Below are 26839 nucleotides of genomic sequence, written 5' to 3' on the forward strand. Positions count from 1 at the left end.
ATTAAAAGATGGCAAGAGCGGAAGACAGGAGAGCAGTTAGGAACCCATCAAAGTTGTCCAAGTGAGAGATGAGGTGGCTTGGACTGAGGTGGGGAAAGCTGAGGTTGGAGAGAAGGGGATGGGTTTTATTTATTGATAATTTGTATTGAAATATACTTGCTTTGAAATGTTGTGTAGTGTCAAGTGTACAGTAAAGTGGTTCAGTTACATGTATATAAAGAGGGTGGGTTTGGGATAGGTTTGGGAGGTAGATTGGACAGGACTCACTGATAGACCGGAAATGGTGAGAAAGACAGGAATTGAGATTCACTCTTGGGTTTCTGGTCTGAGCCTCTGGCTGGCTAGTGGAACATATCAGTTGAAATGATTTGGGTCCATGTAATAGAAAGCCTTGCTGAAATAAAAAGAAATGTGTGGGTTCAGGTAGGTTCGGAGGTAGCACAGGTTTCAGGGTTCACAGAATTCTGCAGTTCTTGAAGAGTCTGGCTTACAGTTAAAGACCCATGTGGGATTTTTTCAGGCCTGTTGCCTAGCCTGGAAGGCCTCATGGGGAATGTCCGCTTTCCCTCCACAGCCTTGGGACACAACCAGTGCCCTGCAGTCTGGGAGAGGGGGCTGCTGTCAAGGCCTCAGGCCTCAGACTCCTGTGCTTCTGTCTGTGCATTCCTAGCTCCAAGGCCTTCCATGCGAGGTCTCTTTACTCAGCAGTGGCCACAGGACTGGAAAAGGTCGGTTTTCATTCCAATCCCAAAGAAAGGCAATGCCAAAGAATGCTCAAACTACTGCACAATTGCACTCATCTCACACGCTAGTAAAGGAATGCTCAAAATTCTCCAAGCCAGGCTTCAGCAATAAATGAACCGTGAATTTCCAGATGTTCAAGCTGGTTTTAGAAAAGGCAGAGGAATCAGAGATCAATTGCCAACATCTGCTGGATCATCGAAAAAGCAAGAGAGTTCCAGAAAACATCTATTTCTGCTTTATTGATTATGCCAAAGCCTTTGACTGTGAGGATCACAATAAACTGTGGAAAATTCTGAAAGAGATGGGACCAGACCACCTGACCTGCCTCTTGAGAAACCTATATGCAGGTCAGGAAGCAACAGTTAGAACTGGACATGGAACAACAGACTGGTTCCAAATAGGAAAAGGAGTTTGTCAAGGCTGTATGTTGTCACCCTGCTTATTTAACTTCTATACAGAGTACATCATGAGAAACGCTGGGCTGGAAAAAGCGCAAGCTGGAATCAAGATTGCCGGGAGAAATATCGATCACCTCAGATATGCAGATGACACCACCCTTATGGCAGAAAGTGAAGAGGAACTAAAAAGCCTCTTGATGAAAGTGAAAGTGGAGAGTGAAAAAGTTGGCTTAAAGCTTAACATTCAGGAAACGAAGATCATGGCATCTGGTCTCATCACTTCATGGGAAATAGATGGGGAAACAGTGGAAACAGTGTCAGACTTTATTTTTTTGGGCTCCAAAATCACTGCAGATGGTGACTGCAGCCATGAAATTAAAAGACACTTACTCCTTGGAAGAAAAGTTATGACCAACCTAGATAGCATATTTGGAGAAGGCAATGGCACCCCACTCCAAAACTCTTGCCTGGAAAATCCCATGGATGGAGGAGCCTGGTGGGCTGTAGTCCATGGGGTCGCTAGGAGTCGGATACGACTTGAGCAACTTCATTTTCACTTTTCGCTTTCATGCATTGGAGAAGGAAATGGCAACCCACTCCAGTGTTCTTGCCTGGAGAATCCCAGGGACGGGGGAGCCTGGTGGGCTTCTGTCTATGGGGTCACACAGAGTCGGACTGAAGCAACTTAGCAGCAGCAGCAGCAGATAGCATATTAAAAAGCAGAGACATTACTTTGCCAACAAAGGTCCGTCCAGTCAAGGTTATGGTTTTTCCAGTGGTCATGTATGGATGTGAGAGTTGGACTGTGAAGAAAGTTGAGCACCAAAGAATTGATGCTTTTGAACTGTGGTGTTGGAGAAGACTCTTGAGAGTCCCTTGGACTGCAAGGAGATCCAACCAGTCCATTCTGAAGGAGATCACCTTTAGAACACCCTGGGTGTTCTTTGGAAAGAATTATGCTGAAGCTGAAACTCCAGTACTTTGGCCACCTCATGAGAAGAGTTGACTCATTGGAAAAGACTCTGATGCTGGGAGGGATTGGGGGCAGGAGGAGAAGGGGACGACAGAGGATGAGATGGCTGGATGGCATCACCGACTTGATGGATGTGAGTTTGAGTGAACTCTGGGAGTTGGTGATGGACAGGGAGGCCTGGCATGCTGTGATTCATGGGGTTGCAAAGAGTCAGACACGACTGAGCGACTGAACTGAACTGAGACATCTTTAAGGCACCTCTGCTGACGCTTCCTTGTCCAGGAAGGGGGAATACTTTTTCACTCCTAACTCTTTCCTTCTAGTCTTTTTTCCCCAGGGTCCATAGAAGAGCTGGAGCTTTCTGTTCAGTGAATTCACCCCCAGCATAGATGAATCTGAGCTAATCCACCTGACCTTGACCATTGCTCTGTTCCATGGAAAAATGGGAAGGTCTGGTTTTAACCTTTTTGTCACACTGTCACAGGAAGTGGTTAAAGGTTTAACTCCGAATTTTTTCTTGCTGGTTTAATTGGCTACTTTGACACCTGGCAGCTCTCACTCTCTCCTCTTTTTGTTGCGTGTCATCAGATCAGGATATGATGTCTGGGACTACCAGGGCCAACTCACCAATGTCCTGAGTTAACACATGGAGTGGGGCAGAGCTGGAAGACCTACAGGGCTGTCAGGAGCTCGGCTGACTTGAGAGAGGCCAGTAAGCTTGTTCAGTTTTATTTTTAGAATTCCACAAACAAGCTTTTTTTTCTTATGAGGATTATTGTACCTGGAAATAATTTTCTATGATAGTATGCTGTACAGACATCAGTAATTATTATTGTGTTATTCTCCTTGAAGCAGAATTCCTGCTAATTAATTCTGAACATCTGAATTCTAGCCCTGCCTCCATTACATACTTTATTTAATCTTTATAAGTCACTTAACCTTTATAAGCCTCGTTAATTGCTATCTGCCTATCCCATGTCATTATAAAGACTAAATGAGATAGCATATTTTAAAACCATAAATATTTGATCAAGTCAACTATTTAAACATCATATCAGTATTTAAAAAATATTTTAATTATTTATTTGGCTGTACCAGGTCTTAGTTGCAATATGTGGGATCTTTGATCTTTGCAGCATGTGAGATCTTTTTTTAGTTGTGGTACTTGGATCTTTTACTTGTGGCATGTGAACTCTTAGTTGCAGCATGTGGGATCTAGTTCCCTGATCAGGGATTGAAACCAGGCCCTCCTGCATGGGGAACACAGAGTCTTAGCAACTGGGACCACGAGGGAAGTTCTCACATTAGTATTTTAAGTTAAGAACGTTAGCAGCTTCCTTTCCCTTAACTGCAAACTCCAGTTTATTTTCCACTCTCAAGCCACAGACTGCTGTGGACAGTTGGGTTTGAATGAGGCCTTGGGTTCTTTGGAAGTCACAGCTCAGAGGGCTGCTGCACTGTTTAGGAGTCCAGCTCTGAGAAGTGTGTGGAGAGGAAGCAGGAATGAGCTGGAGAATGGGCAGGAAAGTAACTTGGAAGATGTGTGCCTTCAGACACTGCTAGAATTCTTTGTGGGGAAGATCAACTTAGCATTGTGAGAGTTTGGGGACTTCTTGGCCCCTGAAAGTCAAAAAAGGAGTTGTGTAGCTGCCTCTGAGTTGGGAGACTGTAAAGAAGTAGGGGAGCAGGAAGAGTTCCTCTAGATTCCTCAGTGGGGCTGGGAACCTGAGTGCTTTTGTACCATTGGCTACTTGGGGATAAACACCTCTTTGCCTTCCACCATGGTTTGACTGATGCCATTTGTCATTTAGAGTACTCTAAAAGCCAGACTTGAATTACAAGTGGACAACTAGGAAAAATAGCCACCAAGATGCTCCCCAGACAGAGAAAAGAAGTTCAGTTAGTGTTTCTGAACTCAGGTTTATCTTCTCGGTGCTTGAAAGCCAGTACTTGAGAGACAAGTGTTGGTAGGAAAGGAAAGACAATTTTATTTAGGAGGCCAGAAATCTGGGGAGAATGCAGATGTGTGTCTAAAAGCCAATTACTAACTGCTGAGCTTCCAAAGGGGAGTTTTTAGGGGTGTATAGGCAGAGAGGAGGCCATGTGCAGAACAGCATAGTCAGCTCTGACAGTCACCTTGAAATTGGTCATGCAGTGGTTTGATCAGTGTCATCTTGATTGTTTTAAGTACAGTTAATCTTCAGTTCCAGGGTTGACTGTTCCCATCTCTTTGAAGTCAGTTCTCAGAATTGTGTAAGATGGAGAAGTTTATGTCATTACTAGTCTGGTCGTTGTGTAGTTAGCTTTTTCCACCTGATCAGAGTTTCAGTATCTACAAACAGCTCAAAGGATATAGCTCAGAATATTATCTGTAGCCCTTGAAGAGAAACTAAAAGTCTTTAACTTTGTTCAATGGCTAAATTATTATCTTGTCTGTTTGTTTTCCTTTGCTTTCACGTTTTCTTACTTCTCTGATTAAATTTAATCTTTGGCTAAAGTTTTTCTGCAGAAAGAGGCAAGTAGAGGACATGGGGAGTGGCATCTATCTCAGGAAGGCCCCTGGGGTCCTTCTTGTGACAGTAGAGTAGAGAGAATGCACACCCAGCAAGACGCAACTGCTGAAGGGGCTCTCCAACATCCTCATTAATCTGCTACCCAAGCTGCCTGCATGCCTCCATCGTCAGGCTGTTTAAGATGGCTCTTCTCTTGCTTCTTGTACATCCCATGCTTGTCCAGTTTCTGTTTCACTCACACGACAGTCCAATCCTCTTAAATATAGACCTTAATTAGTCACTGAGCCCACCTGATGTCAATTCTACCTACAAATGGTAGCCTCCTTTGCCTCCTGTCATGTCCTACCTACCATCTGCTGCACGTGGTAGGGTCATTTCAGGGTCACTTGTGTAAGATCCTCCTGTCCAAAATACCACTGATGCTTCTGTTGCTGTCTCCAGGGTCATCTTTTGGTCTCGAGGCTGAGCAACCACAAGACTAGCATCTGGTCATCATGCAATTAACTTTTTCCACCTGATGAGGGCTTTTTCTGGTCACCAGAGCCTTCCTTGTTGACCATGTGGCAAGCTGGGGTGATGACCCCCAGGGCAGTCCTGAACAAATATCTGATGGAAGTTAGTATCAGTATCATCTTTCTCATCCCTTGAGTAGGATAACCCTTGAAGTGTGCTTCATGCTGGCCTTCAAGATTCTCCGGTAGGATTAGCTCCAATCAACCCACAGTACTATGTTGATAAAAATCCTTTCATTGGCTTTCTTCCCTTTCTTGACTCACCTCCCTTCTCTGCCACAAGTCTTGCCCAGGATCATCTTCCAGATAAACTACTTGCACTCAAATCCTTGCCTCAGGGCCTGCTGCTGCTGCTGCTGCTGCTGCTAAGTCGAATCAGTTGTGTCCGACTCTGTGCGACCCCATAGATGGCAGCTCACCAGGCTCCCCCATCCCTAGGATTCTCCAGGCAAGAACACTGGAGTGGGTTGCCATTTCCTTCTCCAATGCATGAAAGTGAAAAGTGAAAGTGAAGTCGCTCAGACGTGTCCGACTCTGAGTGACCCCATGGACTGCAGCCCACCAGGCTCCTCCATCCGTGGGATTTTCCAGGCAAGAGTACCAGAGTGGGGTGCCATTGCCTTCTCCGGCCTCAGGGCCTATTTCTTAGTAAACCCAAAATAGACTAGTACTGTGGCAGGGAGGACTGAAGAGAGCAAACAGAATATTCCAGCTTGTGCTTCCCTACTTGACTCCCAGAATACTTCAGTTTGACCTGAAAGGATTTTCTCTTTAGGGACTCTGACCAGCTAGAAAGAATGACCTACAGATTCCAATGCCATGTTTTCCCAACCAGCAGCCCAGTCAGATCATCCTATTGTGAAGCTCAAAGTCCCACCCACACGCTGGGAGCTTCCAGTCAGCTCTTTTTTAACTTTTAATTTTGTATTCGGGGCATAGCTTCCCAGGTGGCCGCAGTGGTAAATAGCGGCCTGCCAATACAGGAGACATAAGAGACTCGGGTTTGATCCCTGGGTTGGGAGGATACCCTGGCAAAGGAAATGGCTACCCACTCCAGTATTCTTGTCTGGGAAATCCCATGGACAGAGGGGCCTGGGGGGCTACAGTCCATGGGGTTGCAAAGAGTTGGACACGACTGAGTGACTTTACACACACACACACACACACACACACACACACACACACAGACGATTCAATGTTGTGGTAGTTCCATGTGAACAGCGAAGGGACTCAGCCATATATATAAATGTATCCATTCTCCCCAGAATTCCCTTCCCCCAAACTCCACTCCAATTAGCTTTTATAGCACTTGACTTCAGTTTTTTAGTTTCATACTTAAGTATGAGTGAATAACTGAGCATCATCAGCAAACTTCTGATATGATAGGTGGTGACCAAATTAATAGAAAAAAGCAACTGAGATGAATAAAAGGCTATTCAGGAAGAAGAAAGATTTTAAATGTATTAATATCCTCATAATAATATGGGATTTATGAATCATGGCTATGACACCATGACTAAGAGACATTTGAAGAATGAAAGAAAATTCTAGAAAAATAAAAACTACAGATGGCTGGAAAACAAACTTGAGGAATATTCCAATAAAAAGCAAAAAGATAAAGATGGAAAACAGAGTAAAATAGATGGTAAGATGGCCCCTATATCAGATTTGGGCTTGACATGCATCAGAAGCTGAAAAGATAGTCATCTGTTCATATCTGGACAAAACAAAACTTGGGCAGTTATATAGGCTTAGAATGGAGGTAGAGGTAGTACTGATTAGGCAGCTCTTGGACTAGTGTGGAGAATTAATATGAACTTGATATAAAGGCAGTGTGTATTTTATTAAGAGAAAAGATGGGAGATTAAATGGTTCAGTTCAGTTCAGTTCAGTCACTCAGTCGTGTCTGACTCTTTGCGACCCCACGAATTGCAGCATGCCAGGCCTCCCTGTCCATCACCAACTCCCAGAGTTCACCCAAACTCATGTCCATCGAGTCGGTGATGCCATCCAACCATCTCATCCTCTGTCGTCCCCTTCTCCTCCTGCCCTCAATCCCTCCCAGCATCAGAGTCTTTTCCAATGAGTCAACTCTTCTCATGAGGTGGCCAAAGTATTGGAGTTTCAGCTTTAGCATCAGTCCTTCCAATGAACACCCAGGACTGATCTCCTTCAGAATGGACTGGTTGGATCTCCTTGCAGTCCAAGGGACTCTCAAGAGTCTTCTCCAACACCACAGTTCAAAAGCATCAATTCGTTGGTGCTCAGCTTTCTTCACAGTCCAACTCTCACATCCATACATGACCACTGGAAAAACCATAGATGGAACTTTGTTGGCAAAGTAATGTCTCTGCTTTTTAATATGCTATCTAGGTTGGTTATAACTTTTCTTCCAAAGAGTAAGCATCTTTTAATTTCATGGCTGCAATCACCATCTGCAGTGATTTTGGAGCCCCCAAAGATAAAGTCTGACACTGTTTCCACTGTTTCCCCATCTATTTCCCATGAAGTGATGGGACCAGATGCCATGATCTTAGTTTTCTGAATGTTGAGCATTAGGCCAACTTTTTCACTCTCCTCTTTCACTTTCATCAAGAGACTCTTTAGTTCCTCTTCACTTTCTGCCATAAGGGTGGTGTCATCTGCATATCAAATGGTAGAAAGAACTAAACTCACTGCTGAGCAGGTGTGTGTGGGCCAATGAGTCTTAATATAAAAGGAGCAAGTTGAAAAATGGATGGATCCAGAGTTTCTCCAAGGATCCATTAAGACTCCATTAAGCATGATTGTGAAATAATGATGACTAGTACTCTTGCCTGGAGAATCCCAGGGACGGGGGAGCCTGGTGGGCTGCCGTCTCTGGGGTCGCAGAGAGTCGGACACGACTGAAGCGACTTAGCAGCAGCAGCAGCTGGTTGGAGTGATGTGAGCTTGCAGCAGGTGGAATGAAGATTCCCGAGTTCAGGTTTAATCAATTCATATTTCACAGGGTGTGAAATACTGGGATAAAACCCCCTGTCTTCACAGTTAGGACTGGGCGCCTGCAGAGTGAACGAGGTGAGCCACCACAAAAATGACAACTCTCTTCGGGGGGTTGTAGTGAAAGGATACACAGCTTGGAGGTGGTGGGGGCGGTGGTGAGAGTGTGTGCGGGGTATCTGGTGACAGAAACCATGCACGCACACTAGTGCTGAATGCGCCCACAGGCTCTGCACTGCAAAGGTTCGGAGCGCCTGCTCAGTCACGGAGAGACTGTGCGGAAGACCACCGAGAGGGAATACCAGTACCCACCAGACTTCCTAGTAGAGTCAAAGAGGGATGATGCGCATGCGCCTATCCACTCAAGGCCCAGGACCAGCGGCGGGAAGTTGGTTTACTGAGTGGTATCTGAGCAGCTTGAAGACGGATTGGAGCCGACGGACCAATAAACAAACGCCTCATTGGCTTAGCTTGCTCAGGGTCCCAGTACTCTACCTTCCCATTTGCTTAGCTTGCTCAGGGTCCCAGTTCTCCACCTTCCCATTGGGTCTTTCAAGCAGAGCAGGGGCGTGGCTCTCGGGACTCCGCCCCCCGCCTCGGCCCAGCCTCAGGGTCCCGGGCTGAGGGAGCCGGAAGGAAGTGAGCGGGTCCCGCCCCTTTCCCCTTCTCGTTTCCGTAGGAGCCACGGCCGCTGCTACCGCCGCCGCTGCGTGTTCTCCGGAGTCTTCCTGCAGTACCCTCGGTCCCCGGCCGCGCGGAGCCGGGATGCACTGCTCCTGCTGTGGGTCCTCATCATGGAGACCAAACGGGTGGAGATTCCCGGCAGCGTCCTGGACGATCTCTGCAGGTACCGTGGCACCCCGCGCTGCTTCGGCCCCCTGTCGTCCGCTGCTTTTCTTTTTGCCCCCTCTCAGTTTCGGCGACCCCGGAGACCTCCGCGTCTCCTCTCCCGGTCCACATCCTTGTCCCGGCTTTCCCGTCCCGCTTCTGCTCCCTTTCCCTGTCGACTTTTATCTTCGACGACACCAACCTTCTTTTTCCGCTGCTGCCTCCCTGTTTCTCACGCACTCTCCTCCATTCCTCCTCTCGCAGCGCTGGGATTTCCTCATTTTCTTAGTTACTCAACTAGTTTGCTTTCCCGCAAGCGAAGCAGCTTCGCTAAAGCCTGGGTCTTAGGCATTTTGGGGGCTGCCCCTCCCCCTCCCGTTGCTTTTTCTGACTGACTTCTGCAGACCGTCTTACTCTCTCTTCCCTCCATCTCATTCCCCAGTTGTGTTGAAAGATCCCAAGGTTTTTAAAGTCTTGGAGTCCCAGCTTTTCGGACCTACGTAGAGAAGTTTTCAAATTTACCCCCCGCCCCGGGGGGGTATTCTTATACGTCCGTGGCGTTCTCTGTAAATTGCTGTGAAAAATTACTCTCTTGTTCATTCCCAAACTTATCCTTGGGAGTGAGGGGAAGAAAAGAAGTCTAGGGTTGCTTTTTCCCTCCATCTCTTCATTGTCCTTCTTGAACGGTATTCTCAGCTGCTGGGTTTTAACGGATGGTATAATTTTACAAGAGAAATTTTCTGCGTTCTTCTCTCTTGTTGGCTATAATTTCAGATAGCCAAGCAAGTGTACTTTCACTTTCAAGCATGTGTAAAATAGACTTAAATTTTTACTTCAGGAAAAGGAAATGTTTTTGGTGTAGTAATAACCTGAGTTGTCGCTGGTGTAAGTGGGTTGTGAAATAATTTAAATTACAAATGAATACAAGCTTGATTAAAACGACCACTTTTCACTGTATTTATGTCTTGAAGTCTGGCTTTTAGTAGTTGTGTTGCATTCACGACTTTAAGGGGAAAGGAAGAACTGATACTAGTGGAGTTACCGCTGCTAAGTCACTTCAGTCGTGTCCGACTCTGTGCGACCCCATCGACGGCAGCCCACCAGGCTCCCCCGACCCTGGGATTCTCCAGGCAAGAACACTGGAGTGGGTTTCCATTTCCTTCTCCAGTGCGTGAAAGTGAAAAGTGAAAGTGAAGTCGCTCAGTCGTGTCGGACTCGTCGCGACCCCGTGGACTGAAGCCTACCAGGCTCCTCTGTCCGTGGGATTTTCCAGGCAAGAATACTGAAGTGGGGTGCCATCGCCTTCTCCGTGTGGAGTTACTACTGGGTGCCAACCAGACACTGGCTGCTCTCTTCACGTGTATCATTTAATCCTCAAAATAACCCTGTTTGGTAGATGGAGTTTTTTCCATTTTCATCTGTCAGACTCACATTGTAATTTATACAAGGTCATTTTCATCTTAATTTAGAAAATCAGGATTTGCCTTTTTCTTTCTAATGCCTGTGCCTTTTTTTCTTAACATTGGTGGATGAAATAGAAAGTCCTCTCTAATGTTATTACTTCACAAAAGTACATGTAGGTAAGTAAGACTAATTCTGCAACCACTAAGAATTAACGTCACTGTACTTTAGTGATGATACGGTTATAACTTAAGAAAAAAAGAGGTTTGATGTTTGTTAGATAAATGACTGGGAGAACATGTCAAAAGTGGAATTATGGTTTTTCTGATTCATCTTTCCAAATTTTTTTTAGAGGATGTACATTTTATAGTCAGAAAAATTAAATATGAGTAGTATTAGGAAAGATGAGCAATAGTTATGTATGAATTAATAGGGATACAGGTGGTTTAGAAAAGATAGGTAATTTATACTTTTTACAGGCATCTAAACTAATTGTCCCATTGGTGGTGGTTTAGTCGCTAAGTCGTCTCCGACTCTTGTGATCCCATGGACTTCAGCCTGTCAGGCTCCTCTGTCCATGGGATTCTCCAGGCAAAAATACTGGTGTAGGTTGCCATTTCCTTCTCCAGGGGATCTTTCTGACCCAGGAATCGAACCTGGGTCTCCTGCATTGCAGGCAGATGATTTACCAACTAAGCTATGAGGGAAGCCCAATTGTTCATTAGTATTGGGTTTATATTGTATATTACGGAAGACTGCATCATTTAAAGAAGTCATATCGACCCTTATGAAGGTGATTTGATGTGTGTAATCCTACTTAAAAATAATGGTGTTTTGTAGACTTCATGTTAAACATCTGTTAAGTGTTAAAGAGTCTTACTTGATTTTCTAGTTAGTGTATATTAAAACTATTTTATACAGATCTTTTGGAATAGAGAAAACTTTCTTTTTTTCCTTTAAGGAAATTTTTGGTAGTTACTGTTTTTTGGACCCACGTGGTTGATGTGTTTAAAAATTAGGGCTAGCTACTTGATAAACTAATAGGAAACGGTTATCCAACCAAACTTGGGTCTACTTGCTTGACATTCAGCAAAGCCTGTACTGATACAGAATTGTGGTACAGGGAAGTACTGGTGCTTTCACTGCTGGGCCTTGCAAGGAAGAATGGCAGTTCATGCTTAAAAGGCAGACTTAAGGGGAAGATGAGGGACAGGGTCGTGAGTCATCAGCTCATGGACCTCTTTCTGATTAGGTGGTGGTGAGGTAACAGGGTGGCATTATAGAATTTCAAATTATCAGCCTGGTTTTAAGGGTCTGAGGTCTGCTTGGTGGTGGTTAGCATGTAGTTGGCTTCTTCCACCTGGTGAGGGTTTTAGGTTTTACAAAACAACTGAAGGATATGGCTCAGGATACTACGTACAGGCCTTGTGCAGGAACTAAAGGTCCTTGACTTTGTTTTATGGTTAAGCTAGTATTATCTTGTCTTGCTTAACTGCGTTCCTTAGTCTTCTGCATTTTCTTGCTTCTCTGAATCAAATTTAGCTTAGGAGGCTAAAACTTTCCTTTAAATAAGAGGTGAGAGAGAGAGGGTGGGGATGTCCTTGATGACTCCTGCTCCATTTCAGAACCAAATAACCATTTCTTAAAACTTCAGGTTTTAAAAGTAATACCATTTTCAGGTTAATGTTCACAATATCTTCGATTAATTTAAAGATTTTTAATATTAACACTTCTGGCTTTTGCTTATGGGCTCTATCAGAAAATTTCACACTTATTTTCTATGAAAATAAAGCTTAAATTGAAAAAGTTTAGTTTTTTGTACTTTTTTAACATCTTTTTTTTCTATTTTTTGTACTTTTTAAAGTGCCTCTTGATTTACAAGTTTGGTTTTGACTCTTGTTTTCACTCCCTTTGTATTTTCTCCAGTTTTAGTTCTTCTTTATTGGTATCTTTAAGGTTTTTTCCTTTTATTATTTTGATCTTTGATAAAACATAGTCCTGCTAATCGTGTCTAGTTTAGTTATTGACCATATGTTTTGGGGAAATGTAAAATTTGAGAGTGATTTTTACATGAGAAATTAGAGCAAGAGACTTAAATTTTCAAGATATGACTTTGTGACCATTAGACAGCTTACCTAAGAAATGGAATGTTATTTTTCAGGTAGTTGAGTATGGGGTATTTCATTTACAGGAATATTGTGCAGCCATTAGAAATTCCTAAGACAGTTAGCAAACAGTAAACTGAAGGAGGGTATTTGCGTCTTGAAAACGTACACAATATACTACTGAGTTTAATAACTAGTCATTTGGTGCTCTGTGTTAAATTTTTAAATGTTTTTGTGAATACGTGTTTGTGTGCATGCACAGAATTCTGAAAGTATATACACCAAACTGACGAAACTGGTAACTTCTGGGTGAAGTGGAATTGGAGGACAGCAAGGAAGACTTGTCTAAAATGCTTTGGTGAACCAAAACTGCTTTATAATACAGTATGTTTGCAAATGTAAAAGTAAATCAGCACCATTGTATGGTGGGTGATACTCGTCTTTGGTGCACCATGGTTTCTTTTTTTTTTTTTAATTAAAATTTTTTTTTTACTTTACCATATCGTATTGGTTCTGCCACACATCAACATGAATCCGCCACGGGTGTAAACTGCACCATGGTTTCTAACGTTAAAAGTTAAAAATATTTTTCAGTATCATTTAAATAATCTTATTAAAGATTTGGAAAGCATGATTTTAAAGTAAAAACTGAAAACTGCAGTTTGGTAAGTTGTTCCTCTTAAAGAATAGTTTGAAGTTATTTATTTAAGTCCCTTTAAGAATTAAATGGTAAGGTCACTCCTGTGTTAAAAGGAGAAAGGTATATTCTGGCAGCTAATATTGCTATTTTGGTGATCACATAGGTTAATGAAATAACCATTTAAGTGTTCATTTCACCTGAAACATTTTTGTGTTAATTTCAGTCCCTGAGCTAATGCTTTTTCTATCTGTGGAAACATTGAAAAGATGACTTTTTTGTGAGGTGGAGAAATTTTTCCCATAACAAAATATTGTGAAAAGCATTTTACTTTAGCTTTTAAAATATACACATGTATGTATATACACACACTTTTAAATATATAAAACATATCACAAACATTCACCGAATGAAAGCATTGAAGTTTAATTTTCCTGTGTAAAATTTTTTTTCTTAAAAGTTTCTAAAAAGTTTGCCTTTAACTTTTAAAATGTACTCATCTGTAAGGTATTTTTGTTTTTAAATCAAACAGTACAGATGACTTTGTGAACTGAAAAGCAACAATCTCTTGCCCTACCCCTTACATCCTAATTCTGCTCTGCAGACTTTACCTGTTTTGTGAAGTTTTCTAATGGCTATTTCAGTATTTTAAAGTTTACTTGTACCCCTTTCTATCAACTTTAGATTGAGGATTTAGTGTCTCTTGGTAGACTATTAGGTGGGACTGTAGTTTACACTTACTGTTGCTCTTGTCCTACTTCCAGTGCAGTTATATTACTACTTTAAATCGTTCCACTGGTTATCTTTGTGACTTTACTATGCTTAAACGTTTTATTTCTGTCTGTGAACATCAGTGTCTCTTGAGTCTGTATTTGGTAGGGTGAGGCAGTTAGTGCCCCATCATTTCTTCCGTTTCTTTTCTTACCTACTCCCTCAGCTTCTATCCAGGTGACTTACAAATTAAGATCGATAGTATTTATGTTACATTTTGTAACATTATGAAATCTTAAACATTCTGCTACTGGTTGATTGTAGGGGGTGAACAATAATAAAGGCATTTGTTATACGTCATGACTGTAAATACTTTTCATAGTAGAGGCAAGTCTACAATGGCTAGGATTCTGAACATAGTCAAGATCCTTTTTTAAGAATCTTGAGAGAGAATGACCAAGTAAATTCTTCTTTCTTATATTCTGCAAATTGCTCTAAATGATACCTTTTAGTTTTTTCTTTTGGATAAAGACGTATATGCTTTGTTCATTATCCCCTGGTTCCTTCTCACTGTTCTTTAATATTTTTCCCCCTTTTGTTCTAACTTTGCTTCATGTGTGGACTGTGATTCTCTTGTACATTTACCCTTCTCCCTCAAAATGCCCGTAGTTTCTAGCTGCCTTCCACCATCACACCCTTATTTGCTCCTTAGATATCCTTGGTCTTGCTCTCAGTTATACCATCTGCTCTTCTGCTGAATCCTTTTTTCCTAGGGAATGCTGTCTTGGAGATCTTCACTGTCTAGTCCAATCTGCGCTGTACTAGAATTCCTTTTCCCAGCTCTCCCAGGTTGTGTCTCTTCTCTCTGAATCCTGTTTATGCTTTATTTTCATTCTTGTTTTGCTGATTTACATTCTAAAGTTGTTTCTCTGAGAGGATCATTAGGGAGCAAGCTTTCTGAGCCTGTATGGGACTGAAATGTCTGACTGAAATGTTTCTCTTCTCACAGTTAGGTTTCCAGGTGGCCCAGGGCCCACACTTGCAGTATCAGGTTCCAGGAGATATCCTTGACAACACTTTTCTTCAGAGCCAGTTTTTTAAAATGAGTTTAATTTTTTCTTTGTCTTGAATTAGGTTTTCCTGAAACGTTGGGTGGTTTTTTAAGATGTTTAAGATGGGGCTGTAGAGGCTTATTTATGAGAATAGATAGGGAGCTGGCTCATAAACGGTGGGGAACCTTTGAATACCAGTGTGCAGGAGTTTTGTTTTGGTGTGCCAACACTCAAACCTGTTTTCTAAAGTTAGGCAAGAGTCTTGGGTGTTGTTCTCCCTCCCCTACCTTTTGTAGGAAAACTCCTGACTGTCAGGAATGAAGGAAGTGTGGATGGTCTCCTACTAATAGACTTTGCTGTTATGTTAGCCTTTTTAAAAGTTTTATTCTCATCTTGCAGTGTATCTGCAGGACTTCTCTGGACTGGGATGGGACTGGGATTGCATTTCTCTGTTTTGGGTGTTTTTGTACCCATTTTAGATCGTGGTGAGTATCCTCCCGAAATGTGTTGTCATATGGATTTCTAGTTAAAGATAGTAGATTGTGCACAAGCATCTGCTCCACTAAAAGGTAAAAAATTTCAAATGTATAACCCCACAAGAAAGGGAAGAATGGATGAAGAGATGAGCCACAAAACTTGGAAGCTATACAGCAGAAGTGAAAGTGGCGTGTGGCTTAGACCCGACAGACTTGTGACAGAGCGAATATTGTAGTGGTCACTCTGCTTCAGAATGAGAGGATGTTGGAAGGCGGCAGAGATGAGGTGGAGAGTACTGTGCACATCCTGGAAGCCGTCCCTCTTCCCCTGCTCGGCTCCCAGAAAGTGGCAGCCTGGCCTTTGCCTCCTGACGGATCGGAAGGTTTTTGTCTAGGTGATCTGACTAGCCCATGAGGAAACACCTGAAGATACTGACATTGGAAGTTACTCTATCAAATGGCTCAGCCTAATCCCCTTTAATGGTCCCTCATGTTTGAGAAGCCTCCTAAGAAAGCTTTGTGGTCTGTTGCATTAAGTATGAATATCTGAAATAGGCCTCAATGCAGAATGTAGACCTTAAAACTAGCAATGAGAAGGAAAAACAACTGGAAAGAATCAAACTGTGCAGGTAGGAGAAGAAAAAAACCCCAAAACTACTCCTTAGAGAGAGAGGTTTTTATAGTCATGTAATAGAATAATCTTTGAAAACATAATTTAAGCAATTAAAAATAGCCTTTGGAATTTTAAATATGAGAGTAGAAACAAAAAGCCCAGTAGGTGGTTTGCAAGAGACTGTTTCCCAGAAAGTAAGGGTTTTAGAAGCTAGAGGTAGGACATAACAGAGAAAATTGGAGACTCAAAGGATCATTGCACAAGTCTTACAGTACTGAAGGAGGTGAGCTTCCAAGTAGATGAAGTCCATTGAGTGAGTGATACAGTGGATGGAAAAGAGACAGCTAGGGAATTTTAGAACATGAAGGACAGAAGGAAGAAGCTGGAAGCTTCCAGTGAGAAAAAAGGTTGGACAAAGGAATTGAGGTGGCTTCAGTCTAACACATCAAAATTGTAGGCTGGCAGGAAAGAGCACTGTCTTCAGGATTCCGAAGGAAAATGATTTCCAACCTGGAATTCTTTACCTAGCCAAATTGTCAAGTGTGAGGGTAAAGATATTTCCAAATTCACTATGTCTTCATATTTATCTCTCCTGCATTCTTTGTCCAGAAGGCGTGGAAGGTGGTACTAAGTGAAAATAAGGAAGTACCTTAATCAGGAGGAAGACAGGGTGTAAGAACATGAGGTCTAGTGTAGGCCAGAATCGTGGGGACCATAGGATGCTAGTGAGCAGACAGCATAGGATGACAGATGTGTAGCAGATGCAGGGACAGTCACTCCAGATTGGAGCAGGTCACAAGGCTCAGGGATAGTCTTTAAGATGGAACTGGTGTGTCTGAATGAACACCTCGAGAAAAGAGCTTAGAAAACTAGTGAAAGATTGAGTTACTGACAATGCAGAGGAAGTAAAGCAATGACAAGACATTCATTAATTAGTGGGAGAACTTTTGATTGTGCTTCAGAGGGAAAACAAGGACTTCCCTGGTGGTCTAGCAGCTAAGACTCTGCTGCCAACGCAGGGGGCCCAGGTTCGAGCTCTGGTCAGGGAACTAGACTCCTGCATGCTCCTGCTGAGAGTTTGCATGCTACAGCTGAAGATCCCATGTGCCACAACTGAGACCCCACGCAGCTAAATTAAGTAATTTTTAAAATGGGAAAAAACTGTGGCTTATCATGCGGCTTAGTTGTGAATTGTATTTATAGAATCACAGTGTGAAGACTTGAATGCTGATCTAACGCTGTGGTTATAGACTGGGACTGAGTTTTGCTCCTCTCGAGAGACGTTTGGCAGTGACTGGAGATCCTTTTGGTTGTTGCAGCTTTGTGGAGAGGGCTGTTGATACCTAATAAGCAAAGGCTATGGATGCTGCTGAACATCGAGAGCATACAGCATAGCTCCTCTCAACATAGAGTTATGTGCTCCAGGTGTCAGTAGTGCTGAAAGAGTAAACTAAGATACCATTTGTTGGGACGATGGAGAGAGGAGAATGGTGTGTAGAAGATTGAAAAATGGCAGAAACCGAAAGCCACTTTACCATGTTTCTTGTGACTCTCTCATGCCTGGGACCACATGGCTGGAGATTAGAAGAAAAATAAGCAATGGATGTTGACCCTACTCTGTTGGGACTGCACAGTTCTTGTGATCGGAGAGGAAGGTTCTTGTCCAACAAAGTTTTAACTTCTGTGGATCCCTGTTGTAGTCACTTGCTGCCAGCTCTAACCAGTATGGCATTGCTTGGTGCTGTGGCATGAGAGAATGGAGGAGAGGGGGAATTTCCCTCACTGTCTCTAAGCGTGGAGAGATTCCTTTAGATTCCTATCTTGATCCTTGAGGCAGAACTTGAGGGCTCCTGGAGCTCACTTCTAACCCCCAGTTCACCTTAGGGATACTGGAGGGTGGAAAAATGGTAAATTCAGATATTTGTCATCCTCCTCAATCTTCCTGCTGCTGTTCACTTTTCACAGTCCTCAAACAGCTGGTCTGTGTATTTCATTCAGGGTTTATAGCTGCATTTTGTGGGAAGGACAGAGTGGAACATGCTTACTCCATCTTATATTTCAAAGATAAAGTGTAACTGCCAGTATGTTACTCTAGTATGTGTCAGACAATTTGCTAGACTATAGGAATAAAAATACGCAAAGATCAGTTAGTTCATTCGCTCAGTTGTGTCCAACTCTGCGACCGCATGGACTGCAGCACGCCAGGCCTCCCTGTCCATCACCAACTCCTAGAGTTTATTCAGACTCATGTCTGTCAAGTGATGCCATCCAACCATCTCATCCTCTGTTGTCCCCTTCTCCCGCCTTCAATCTTTCCCAGTGTCAGGGTCTTTTCTAGTGAGTCAATTCTTTGCATCAGGTGCCAAAGTATTGGAGTTTCAGCTTCAGCATCGATATTCCAATGAATATTCAGGACTGATTTCAGCACCTTATCTCAGTGAACTAACTTGAAACAGTTTATGGACAGTAATGGTGGTAAAGAATTGGCCTGCAATGCAGGAGACGTGGGTTTGATGTCTGGGTCGGAAAGATCCCCTGGAGAAGGAAATGGCAAACCACTCTAGTACTCTTGCCTGAAAAATCCTATGGACAGAGGAGCCTGGCGGACTACAGTCCATGGGGTGCAAAGTCTTGGACATGACTTGGCGATTGAGCATGCACGCAGTCATAAAAATCAGATAGTTGCTTTAATGGAGTAGGAACTGAAAGAGTATATAAATCTATTCAGAGGAGTCTGATATACCTACCACTGTAGGAGACGCAGTGTTTGTAAGTCATGAGGAATGAATTAGAAGAAATGAATGAAGTAGGTAATTCATAAGTCATTCCTCATGACCTATAAGTAAGTCATGAGGAATGAATTATAAGAAAAGGAGAGGAGAGAGATAGTATGTGGATGGTGATTTAGTACATTTCTAAGAATCAGGTGTCACTGGGTATAAAGAACTTTACAGAGGGACAGAGGCTGTGCAGGTGAGCAGGCACTGGATCTTAAATGCCATGTGGAAGAGATTTTTATGTTTTAGATAATGCCATCAGGGTTGCGTGTTACCTGTCTTGTTCTTAATATAGATGTAGTTTAGGCTCATTTCCCCATTGTTTTTCTAGATTATTGTACATACATTTGTCTTAACTTCCACTTATCCAGTTCCCTGTTGGAATGATATATTTTTATAATTTTTACAGCATTGTTTTGAGATTTGATTTGAAACTTGAAAACAGCAAAGAACATTTATCACTAATGTTACAACTAGTGAATAGTGTAGGTCAGAGGCCCCAGAGGCTGGGATCTGTGCCTGGTGATCTGAGGTGGAGCGGATGTCATAATAATGATAGAAATAAAAGGCACAGTAAATGTAACGCACTTGAATCATCCCCAAACCATCCCCCTTGTCCCAGTCCATGGAAAAATTGTCTTCCATGAAGCTAGTGCCAGAGAGGTTGTGGACTGGTCGTGTGAGTGATCAAATTGGGTGATGCTATTTTTAATTTTAAAAAATAACTGTAGACACCAGTGGGTTTCTTTTATGTAATTCATTCTGTCTCTAAAAGTCACTAGAAAAAGGTTACAGAAAATGCTAAGTTAAGCATGGAAGAATGTTAATGGTGGTTGCTTAATGTGTCCTATAAATCACATAAATTTTGGTTTGTTGCACAAAAAAGGGGTTCATTATCTTAATCATACATATACATTTGTATATATAATGTGTATATTGTATATATAATATAGTGTACTATAACTATATATAATATAGTTAACTGTTTCTTCCTCCCTCTGAATGTACTTAGAAAAGACAGTTTAGATTTTTTTTTTTTTAAAGTGAGTGTGTTTGAAAGTTATTTTGAACTCAGTTTCTTCAGATGAGCTCTTTGGGAAGTCTGGTCTATTAATGGTTGCTTTTACATTTCTTTGTAGTACTGTAAATATAAAGATTAAACAGTTAATATCTTTTCTGTTTGAGTGTATGAATTTATTTGCATGTATTCTTTGAAAATGTTACCAGACATGGGAGGGAATCCTAGTGTTTTTTTTTTTTTTCTTTCTTTTTTTTGTCCACACCACATGGCTTGTGGGATGTTAGCTCCCCAGCCATGGATGAAATCTGTGCCTGTTTCAGTGGAAGCATGGAGTCTTAACCACTGGACCTCAGGGAAGTCCCACAAGTTTGTTTTCTTGCTCACCTGTAATTTATTGTTAGTGAGCTCTTAATCTCTACTTGTGAACAGAGGATAGATGGCCTCTTAAAAAAACTGTGTTATGATTCATAACTCATTTTCCCTGGTTTCCCTGATGGCTCAGATGGTAAAGAATCTGCCTGCAGTGCAGGAGACCTGGGTTTGATCCCTGGGTCTGGAAGATCCCCTGGAGAAAGGAATGGCAACCCAGTCCAGCCTTCTTGCCCGGAGAATTCCATGGACAGAGGCTACAGCCCATGGGGTCGCAAAGAGTTGGACAGACTGAGCGACTAACAAACACTTTCACTTTCCTGCCAATTTTGCTTCCTTGATCAGTACTGCTTTTGGTCTGTTTTTGTGTTGGTGGGTCAGGAATGAAGCAATTAAAAAGGTTAAAATGAATTGTTATGGTTTGTAAATGTAATTTTTGTATGTTTTTTGTTTTTGACAGCCGATTTATTTTGCATATTCCCAGCGAGGAAAGAGACAATGCTATCCGAGTGTGTTTTCAGATTGAACTTGCCCATTGGTTTTACTTGGATTTCTACATGCAGAACACACCAGGATTACCTCAGTGTGGGATAAGAGACTTTGCTAAAGCTGATATCCTTTTTATTACTATAATGACTGTCTTTCATTCTTGTTAATAAGATGTTTTAGCACAAATTTTCTTTTGCCTATCTTTGAGATTTATAATCTTTTAAATAAAACATAATGATTTCTAAAATTTGTCAAATACATAAAGCATATGCATACGGTTTGTGCCTGATGGTGGTAGGCACAATTTGATAGCAGGGCTGTACCTTGGTATTCCTGGGGGTGGCTCCAGGACCTCCCCTTCTCTCCAGGATACCAGAATCCATAGATGTCCCTTGTTTAGTCACTAAGTCGTGTCCAGTTTTCTGTGACCCCATGGATTATATAGCCCATCAGGCTCCTTTGCCATTGGATTTCCTACGTGAGAATATTGGAGTGGGTTGCCATTTCCTTCTCCAGGAGATCTTCCTGACTCAGGGATCAAACCCACGTCTCCTGCATCGGCAGGAGGGTTCTTTACCGCTGAGCCACCAGGGAAGCCCGCTCAAGTTTCTTTGATGGTGTAAAATGGCATGGTAGAGTCAGCCCCGCTATCTGTGGGTCACACATTGTTGCAGGGAGAAGTCAGTTCCGACTCCATGTTGAAACTGTGTCTTTGACTTGCTTTACATTGCCTTTGTTATTACTACAGTCATACATAATGGCCTGCCTCGGAGAAACCTGCCTCTCTGCCTGACTGTTAAAGTGCCTTTGTTCAGAACCAGCCCCTCTCCCTGCCACCTGTAGTTGGCAGGAAGGAAGAAATGAACACCCGCCTGAGGCTGGCCATTCTAGGAGATAACTTGCAAGATTAATAGTCTTTTTACTTTGTTTCCTCACCTCCCCCCATCTCTCTCTATAAAAGAACCTGGCATCCAGACCCCGGTAAAATGATTATTTTGAGACATTAGTTGGCCATTTTGGTTAGCCTCTGAATAAATCAGATTCCTTGCCTCAGCCTTGTGTCTTGGACTCATCGGCCTGTCATGTAGTGAGCAGAGTGAGCTTGGACTTGGTAACACCTGTCGATACTGGAGTGACAACTGTATTTTTATTTATGTTGAGGACCCCCTAAAATGTACAGTGATAATTAGAAATAAATTTGATTTTCTTTTCTTTCAGATATAGCTAGCCTGTTTCTAGAACTGATCTGTTTTTTTTTTTTTACATTCCTCTTGCTGTTCCACTTAACTGAATGATCTTTATTGAGATTACTACCTTTCTGGTATAGATATTCGTAAGTAATTATTGAATACTTCCTGTGTTCAAAACAGTTTTTGGTTTTATGGCAGATTGCTTGCCTTCTGAGAAGCTTTTGTTCCTCCCTATTTACAAATAAGATAGAAACTTGTCATAAAAGATTCACATGAATATTTAAGATTATAAAAGGAAGCTGTGTCACAAGGCCAAAAACCTGGTAAATTGCTAATGCTCTTGATACTGTTTTTAGAATTTGGCAGAAGGTGGAAAGTTTTATGCAAGTTTAAGCAAGGCTGTGTTTTAAAGGGAATGTAGAATTTTCATTCTATATATTTCCTCTAAGCAGGCTGGAGTGGGAAATACATTGCAGATAAAGAAAAGGGATGGAGCAAAATTGGGGAGTTGGAAATGATAAGCAATACCTTGGAAAGTAAATTTTTACTAAGATTCTTACAGGGATCTAAGAGGAGATAGGGACGGAAGTTATGTAGGGGAATTTGTGAGTTTTAGAGCCAAAATGCTTTGATTTTTATTCTCTTGGTCATTGTTTTTCAGCATAAACCATGTGTTGACGTGGAACTATACCCGTAAGTGCACTGTAGTACACTAGAGGGAGTGGGAAGAGGTGATTTAAAATAACCCTCATACTCAACTCCCTGTGCTTTTTCTTAGCTGCATGAAATAAGGAACCCCTGCAGAAAATGAATGAAACTGTTTATTCTATATAGCTGTTAACCTTTGAAACTTTTTCAGCAAGTATGGAGAAGTAAATGAAAAAAGGAGGAATAGAAGTATTGTGGAGCACTATCTTTGTTAGAGTCTTGGTAGCCGATTTTATGAGGAAATCATAGACCACTGTTTTTAAGGAGCTATAATCTAATTGGAGAAACATGGATAAAATAAGAAGGCTGTCTTCTTTGGTTTTGGTCTGTTTTGCATAGACTTGGGGGTCTTACAAGAGCAACTGTACATATTTTGGGGTTCTGGATAAGATTTTGTGCTTATCTGGATAATCTGGATAAGATTTTGTGGTGGTTTAGTCACTAAGTTATGTCCGACTCTTCTGACCCCAGGCAAGAGGTTGGAATTCTCCAGGCAAGAATACTGGAGTGGGTTGGCATTTCCTTCTCCAGGGGATCTTCCTAACCCAGAGTCTCCTGAATTGCAGTTTTTCCTGAAACACAATTGCAATTGTGCTTATATATATGAATTTTTAAAACTTTCCTTATTATTAAAAAAAAAAGTGCCCCTGTTTTAGTTAAGTTTCTTCTAATTCACTACGTGGAAGAAAAAGCTTCTTCTAATGTGGTAGACTCCATTAAATAATTGAGTGCTTCCTCTGTGCCAGGCATTGAACAAGGTATATTTGGTTGCTGTCTTTAAGATGACAGGCAGGAAAGGACGTGATTACACTAAAGTCTGATAGGTTTTGATAAGGTAGCCTAGGGTTCATTAGAAATAGTGAAGCGAGTAATCCCACTCCAATTTGAAAATAGATAAAAATCTTCTTTGGAGGCAGAGTCTAGTGGGCCGTATTTGTCTGGACTTTACCCATAAGGGTAATAAAAGAATGTAGGAGATTAAAAAAAGACTTCAGGAAAAAAGTGTAACTTGCAGAGAAGTGGAAAGAATGTTAAATCAAGTGCCATCATGCCCTTTCTGTGTATTTGCCCGTTGTTAACGTTTTGCCACATTTCTTTACTTCTCTCTAGGGACGTTTTGAAAAACATTCCTGAGACAGTGCAGGCAGTGAATTGGAGGAACATCAGATTGAAAGCCTAGTTAAGATGCTGTTTCATTAATTTATGAGAGAGAAATGGAAACTTCTGATAGAAGTGAATAGAAGATACTAAATTTCAGTGATATTTAGGAGGTAAACTTTGTCTTCACTTGAATGTCTGAGGAGCGGTAGAGGAGGAGTCAAGGATGGTACCCAGGTTTCTGATCTGAGCGATTGAGTGGACGGGTGTGCCGCTCCACTTGTAGAGAAATAAAGGAGAAATTCTGTGGGGCGTGACGGACGCGCTGATCTGTGGTACCTGTGAGACTAGAGTAAAAGTTAATAGTATGAATTCCGGAGTCGCATTCCTCGCGTTACCATCCCATCTTTGCCATTTACCAGTCGTGCAGCCTTGGACAAATAGTAGGGCTTTTCTCTGACTCTGTTTTCTTGTGTTAATTGTGCATAGTCCTGTGACTTTTCTCTAGTGGCTACTCAGGTATAGCACTTAACTGAGTATGTGCCAGTAGTACTTGCCTGAGTATATACTACATACCCCAGTGTGGGTATAGCTCGACTGTCCTGGACTTGCTTCTGGGTTGAGGTTTTGCTGGGGAGCTATATTCATAACTGTGGCAAAAGAATTTTGAATATTGCTAAGACATTAATTAAAGTGATGGACCGTATTGTGGAGAGAAGAAAATAAAAGCCAGAGGGTGCTAATGTGGAGACAGGAGAACAGTCAAAAATAGATGTAGAATAACCATATATTGTGACTACTTAAAAGACTGCTGTAGAAAATTATGGCCAAGATGTTTTATTCTAATCAGAGTACTGTAATAGAACTATTACAGTTCTGTTGTGTTGCCATCAACAACACCTTGTTGATGGCAAGGTGCAGATTGTTGCTGTGGGAGTTGGTCCCAGAAGTGGGCGTGGATGTGAAGGACAAGGAATACAGGGAACTGGGGCTACAGCTTGACGAGTTGTCCCGAGAGGAAATTGATGTCATCTGTGATAACAGGATTTTGGATGGCAGTTACAGTGAAATGATTATCTACAGTTAGAGTATATTTTTCATGTTTTTGCAGAAATGTTGAAAAGAGTCTACTGAAGAATCACTGAATTGTTAAGAAAGGGGATATGTGTACAAGTAGATGTATGTGCTTAAAGCTTCTTCCATTCTTTACGTCATCAGTGTGATCTTCAGTCTTTCTCTTAGAAATGTTGGTAAGGCCCAGTAAGCCAAGACTGAAGATGGAAAATAATTTGGTTTGATGGTTAAGAAAATAAGGCAGTAGTCAAATAATAATTTTAGTAAAAATTAGAAAATAATTACCATTACTCAGAGCATATCATAGGGTTTTTTGAGTTAAGTACATTGTCTCATTAAATAAAAGTGGTGTTTAAAAACTCTCCACTCCAAAAACCCAAGAAACAGAAAGCTTTCCAGTCCATTGTTGGAATGAATTGCTTTATGGACTGTTGAATTTGGAGGAAGATTGAAGAGTTGTCTTCATTGAAGAAATTGATGTCATTTTTGGATTGGGTTCTGTTATTTGCTAATTGTGTGGACTTGAGCAAGTACTTTTCATCATTAATTCCAAATATATCTTGGTCTGCAGTTGATTGGTTCATCAACTTACTCTTTTTATGGTGATTTTGGGGTAGGAAAAAAAATGGGTAAATGAAGAGTATAGATAATTTTCAAGACTATGTCTGTTGGTTTTAATTTGTTATTTTTGAAGAAGTTGTTTAATGGGTAGAAAGATGAGCTAAAACTTCATTATAGAGACACTAATGTACTGTGAAATTATTAGGAATGTTGTAGGGAGAAGGAAGAGAAAGGAAAAAGACGAGATAAGTGTCTTCCTCTTTGACACTTCCTCTTTGACACTATTGGAAGTTACTTCTATTTCTGGGTTATTTTCATATTTTTCCCCCTGTGGTTAATTTTTAATGGAAAAATATCCATTTATTTAAAAGATATAGTTAGATTAAAAAATAAAATCTGTGGTGACCTAAAACACATAAGGAATTTTTACTAAATATCTTAGACTTTTAATGAGAAATAGCTTTCAGAATTATAGGAAGCTGGAATCTTCCAAAATTCTTCCATAGAGTTTTATGGAATAGTTAATATTATATCCACATGATTTCCCCACTCCCCAAATGAAAGCAAAGACTATTTTTAACCTAGTGCTTGCCTATTTAATACAGTGTTGTTATAGATGGTTGCCTTTTTTGAGCTCTTTGAGAACCTTATTTCTTACTGCACTATAAAACCAAAGCATATTTTTAAACAGAAAAAGGTACAGCTCATAAAATTCGTTTTCATAAAATGAATTTATCGTGATGTTTTTGTTTAACTCAGTAGTTAATGTGAATATAATGCTGACTTCTTTGAGGATGTTGACATGTGTGTGCTATAAGTTTTCCCTGCACCTTTCTTTGCCTTATCTGTTACAAAACCTTCCTTTCTTACATTAATATAAAAATGAAAAGAGAATATGTAAGCATTCACAGCACTTGAAAACCCTTGAGAATGTCCTCCGTTTGAGAAACACTGTTATAAATTATAATTTGCCCACAGTTTTCATAATTAACAGTGTTGTAATGAGGCATTTGGTAGCATATGAGTATTGGAAGCCTGAGCATATACTTTACAGGTTTAGGTTTTATTTACTTTAGAAAAAAATTATTTTACTCTGCTCAGTTTTGGAGAGACATACCAGTTTCTTTTGAAACAGGCCATACTTTCCTTAATACTCATATTTACATTTCTCTATAATCCTTAATCTTCATCTTTAAAATGTTTTAAATTATGAAAACAATACATACACATGGTAAAGAAAAATATTCAGCCCTGTAGAGTGGCATGCTTCATTCATTTCTAGTTCTGCTTCCCAGAGTTAGAGTTAGCTACTTCTGCTTCTTCTTTTTTGGGGGAGAAGGGCGGCTGAGAGGCTTGTGGGATCTTAGTTCCTCAACCAGGGATTGAATCTGTACCCCCTGCAGTGGAAGCAGAGTCCTAACTATTGTACTGTCAGGGAATTCCCACTTCTGGTTACTCTGATGGCTCCTACCTCTTGCTGTGGGTACTGTGCTTATATTTCTTGCTGTCAGTTTCAGTATCTGTTGACTCTTAATATGATAAATTCGACATACTTAGTGATTGTAAGTGCTAACGTGGCCCTGAGTTTTTTGTTGTTAACTTAGGGTGTC

At 41.3% G+C, this 26839-nt stretch overlaps 1 protein-coding gene and 1 long non-coding RNA gene across 3 annotated transcripts in view; both read left to right on the forward strand.

Moving 5' to 3' along the window:
* Positions 1–8109: 8109 nt before the first annotated feature.
* On the forward strand, positions 8110–8522 carry LOC147365502 (uncharacterized). The gene is made up of 2 exons (XR_015135603.1): positions 8110–8197; positions 8347–8522. It is a non-coding gene; the product is annotated as an uncharacterized LOC147365502 (long non-coding RNA).
* Positions 8523–8669: 147 nt separating this feature from the next.
* DCP2 (decapping mRNA 2) overlaps positions 8670–26839 on the forward strand; it is a 54918-nt gene continuing 36748 nt past the window's right edge. Inside the window, exons 1-2 of one of the 2 annotated variants that reach the window (XM_086323347.1) lie at positions 8670–8966; positions 20570–20721. In XM_086323347.1, coding sequence (XP_086179473.1) covers positions 8914–8966; positions 20570–20721 — 205 coding nt within the window. In that variant the 5' untranslated portion in view covers positions 8670–8913. The remainder of the gene's footprint in view (positions 8967–20569; positions 20722–26839) is intronic. The other variant, XM_086323348.1, reaches the window with a different exon arrangement.

This window comes from Bos grunniens, chromosome 10, assembly GCF_055505025.1.
Source record: "Bos grunniens cultivar Pamir isolate PY7600 chromosome 10, Bosgru_T2T1.0, whole genome shotgun sequence".
In the NCBI taxonomy this organism is placed as follows: domain Eukaryota; kingdom Metazoa; phylum Chordata; class Mammalia; order Artiodactyla; family Bovidae; genus Bos; species Bos grunniens.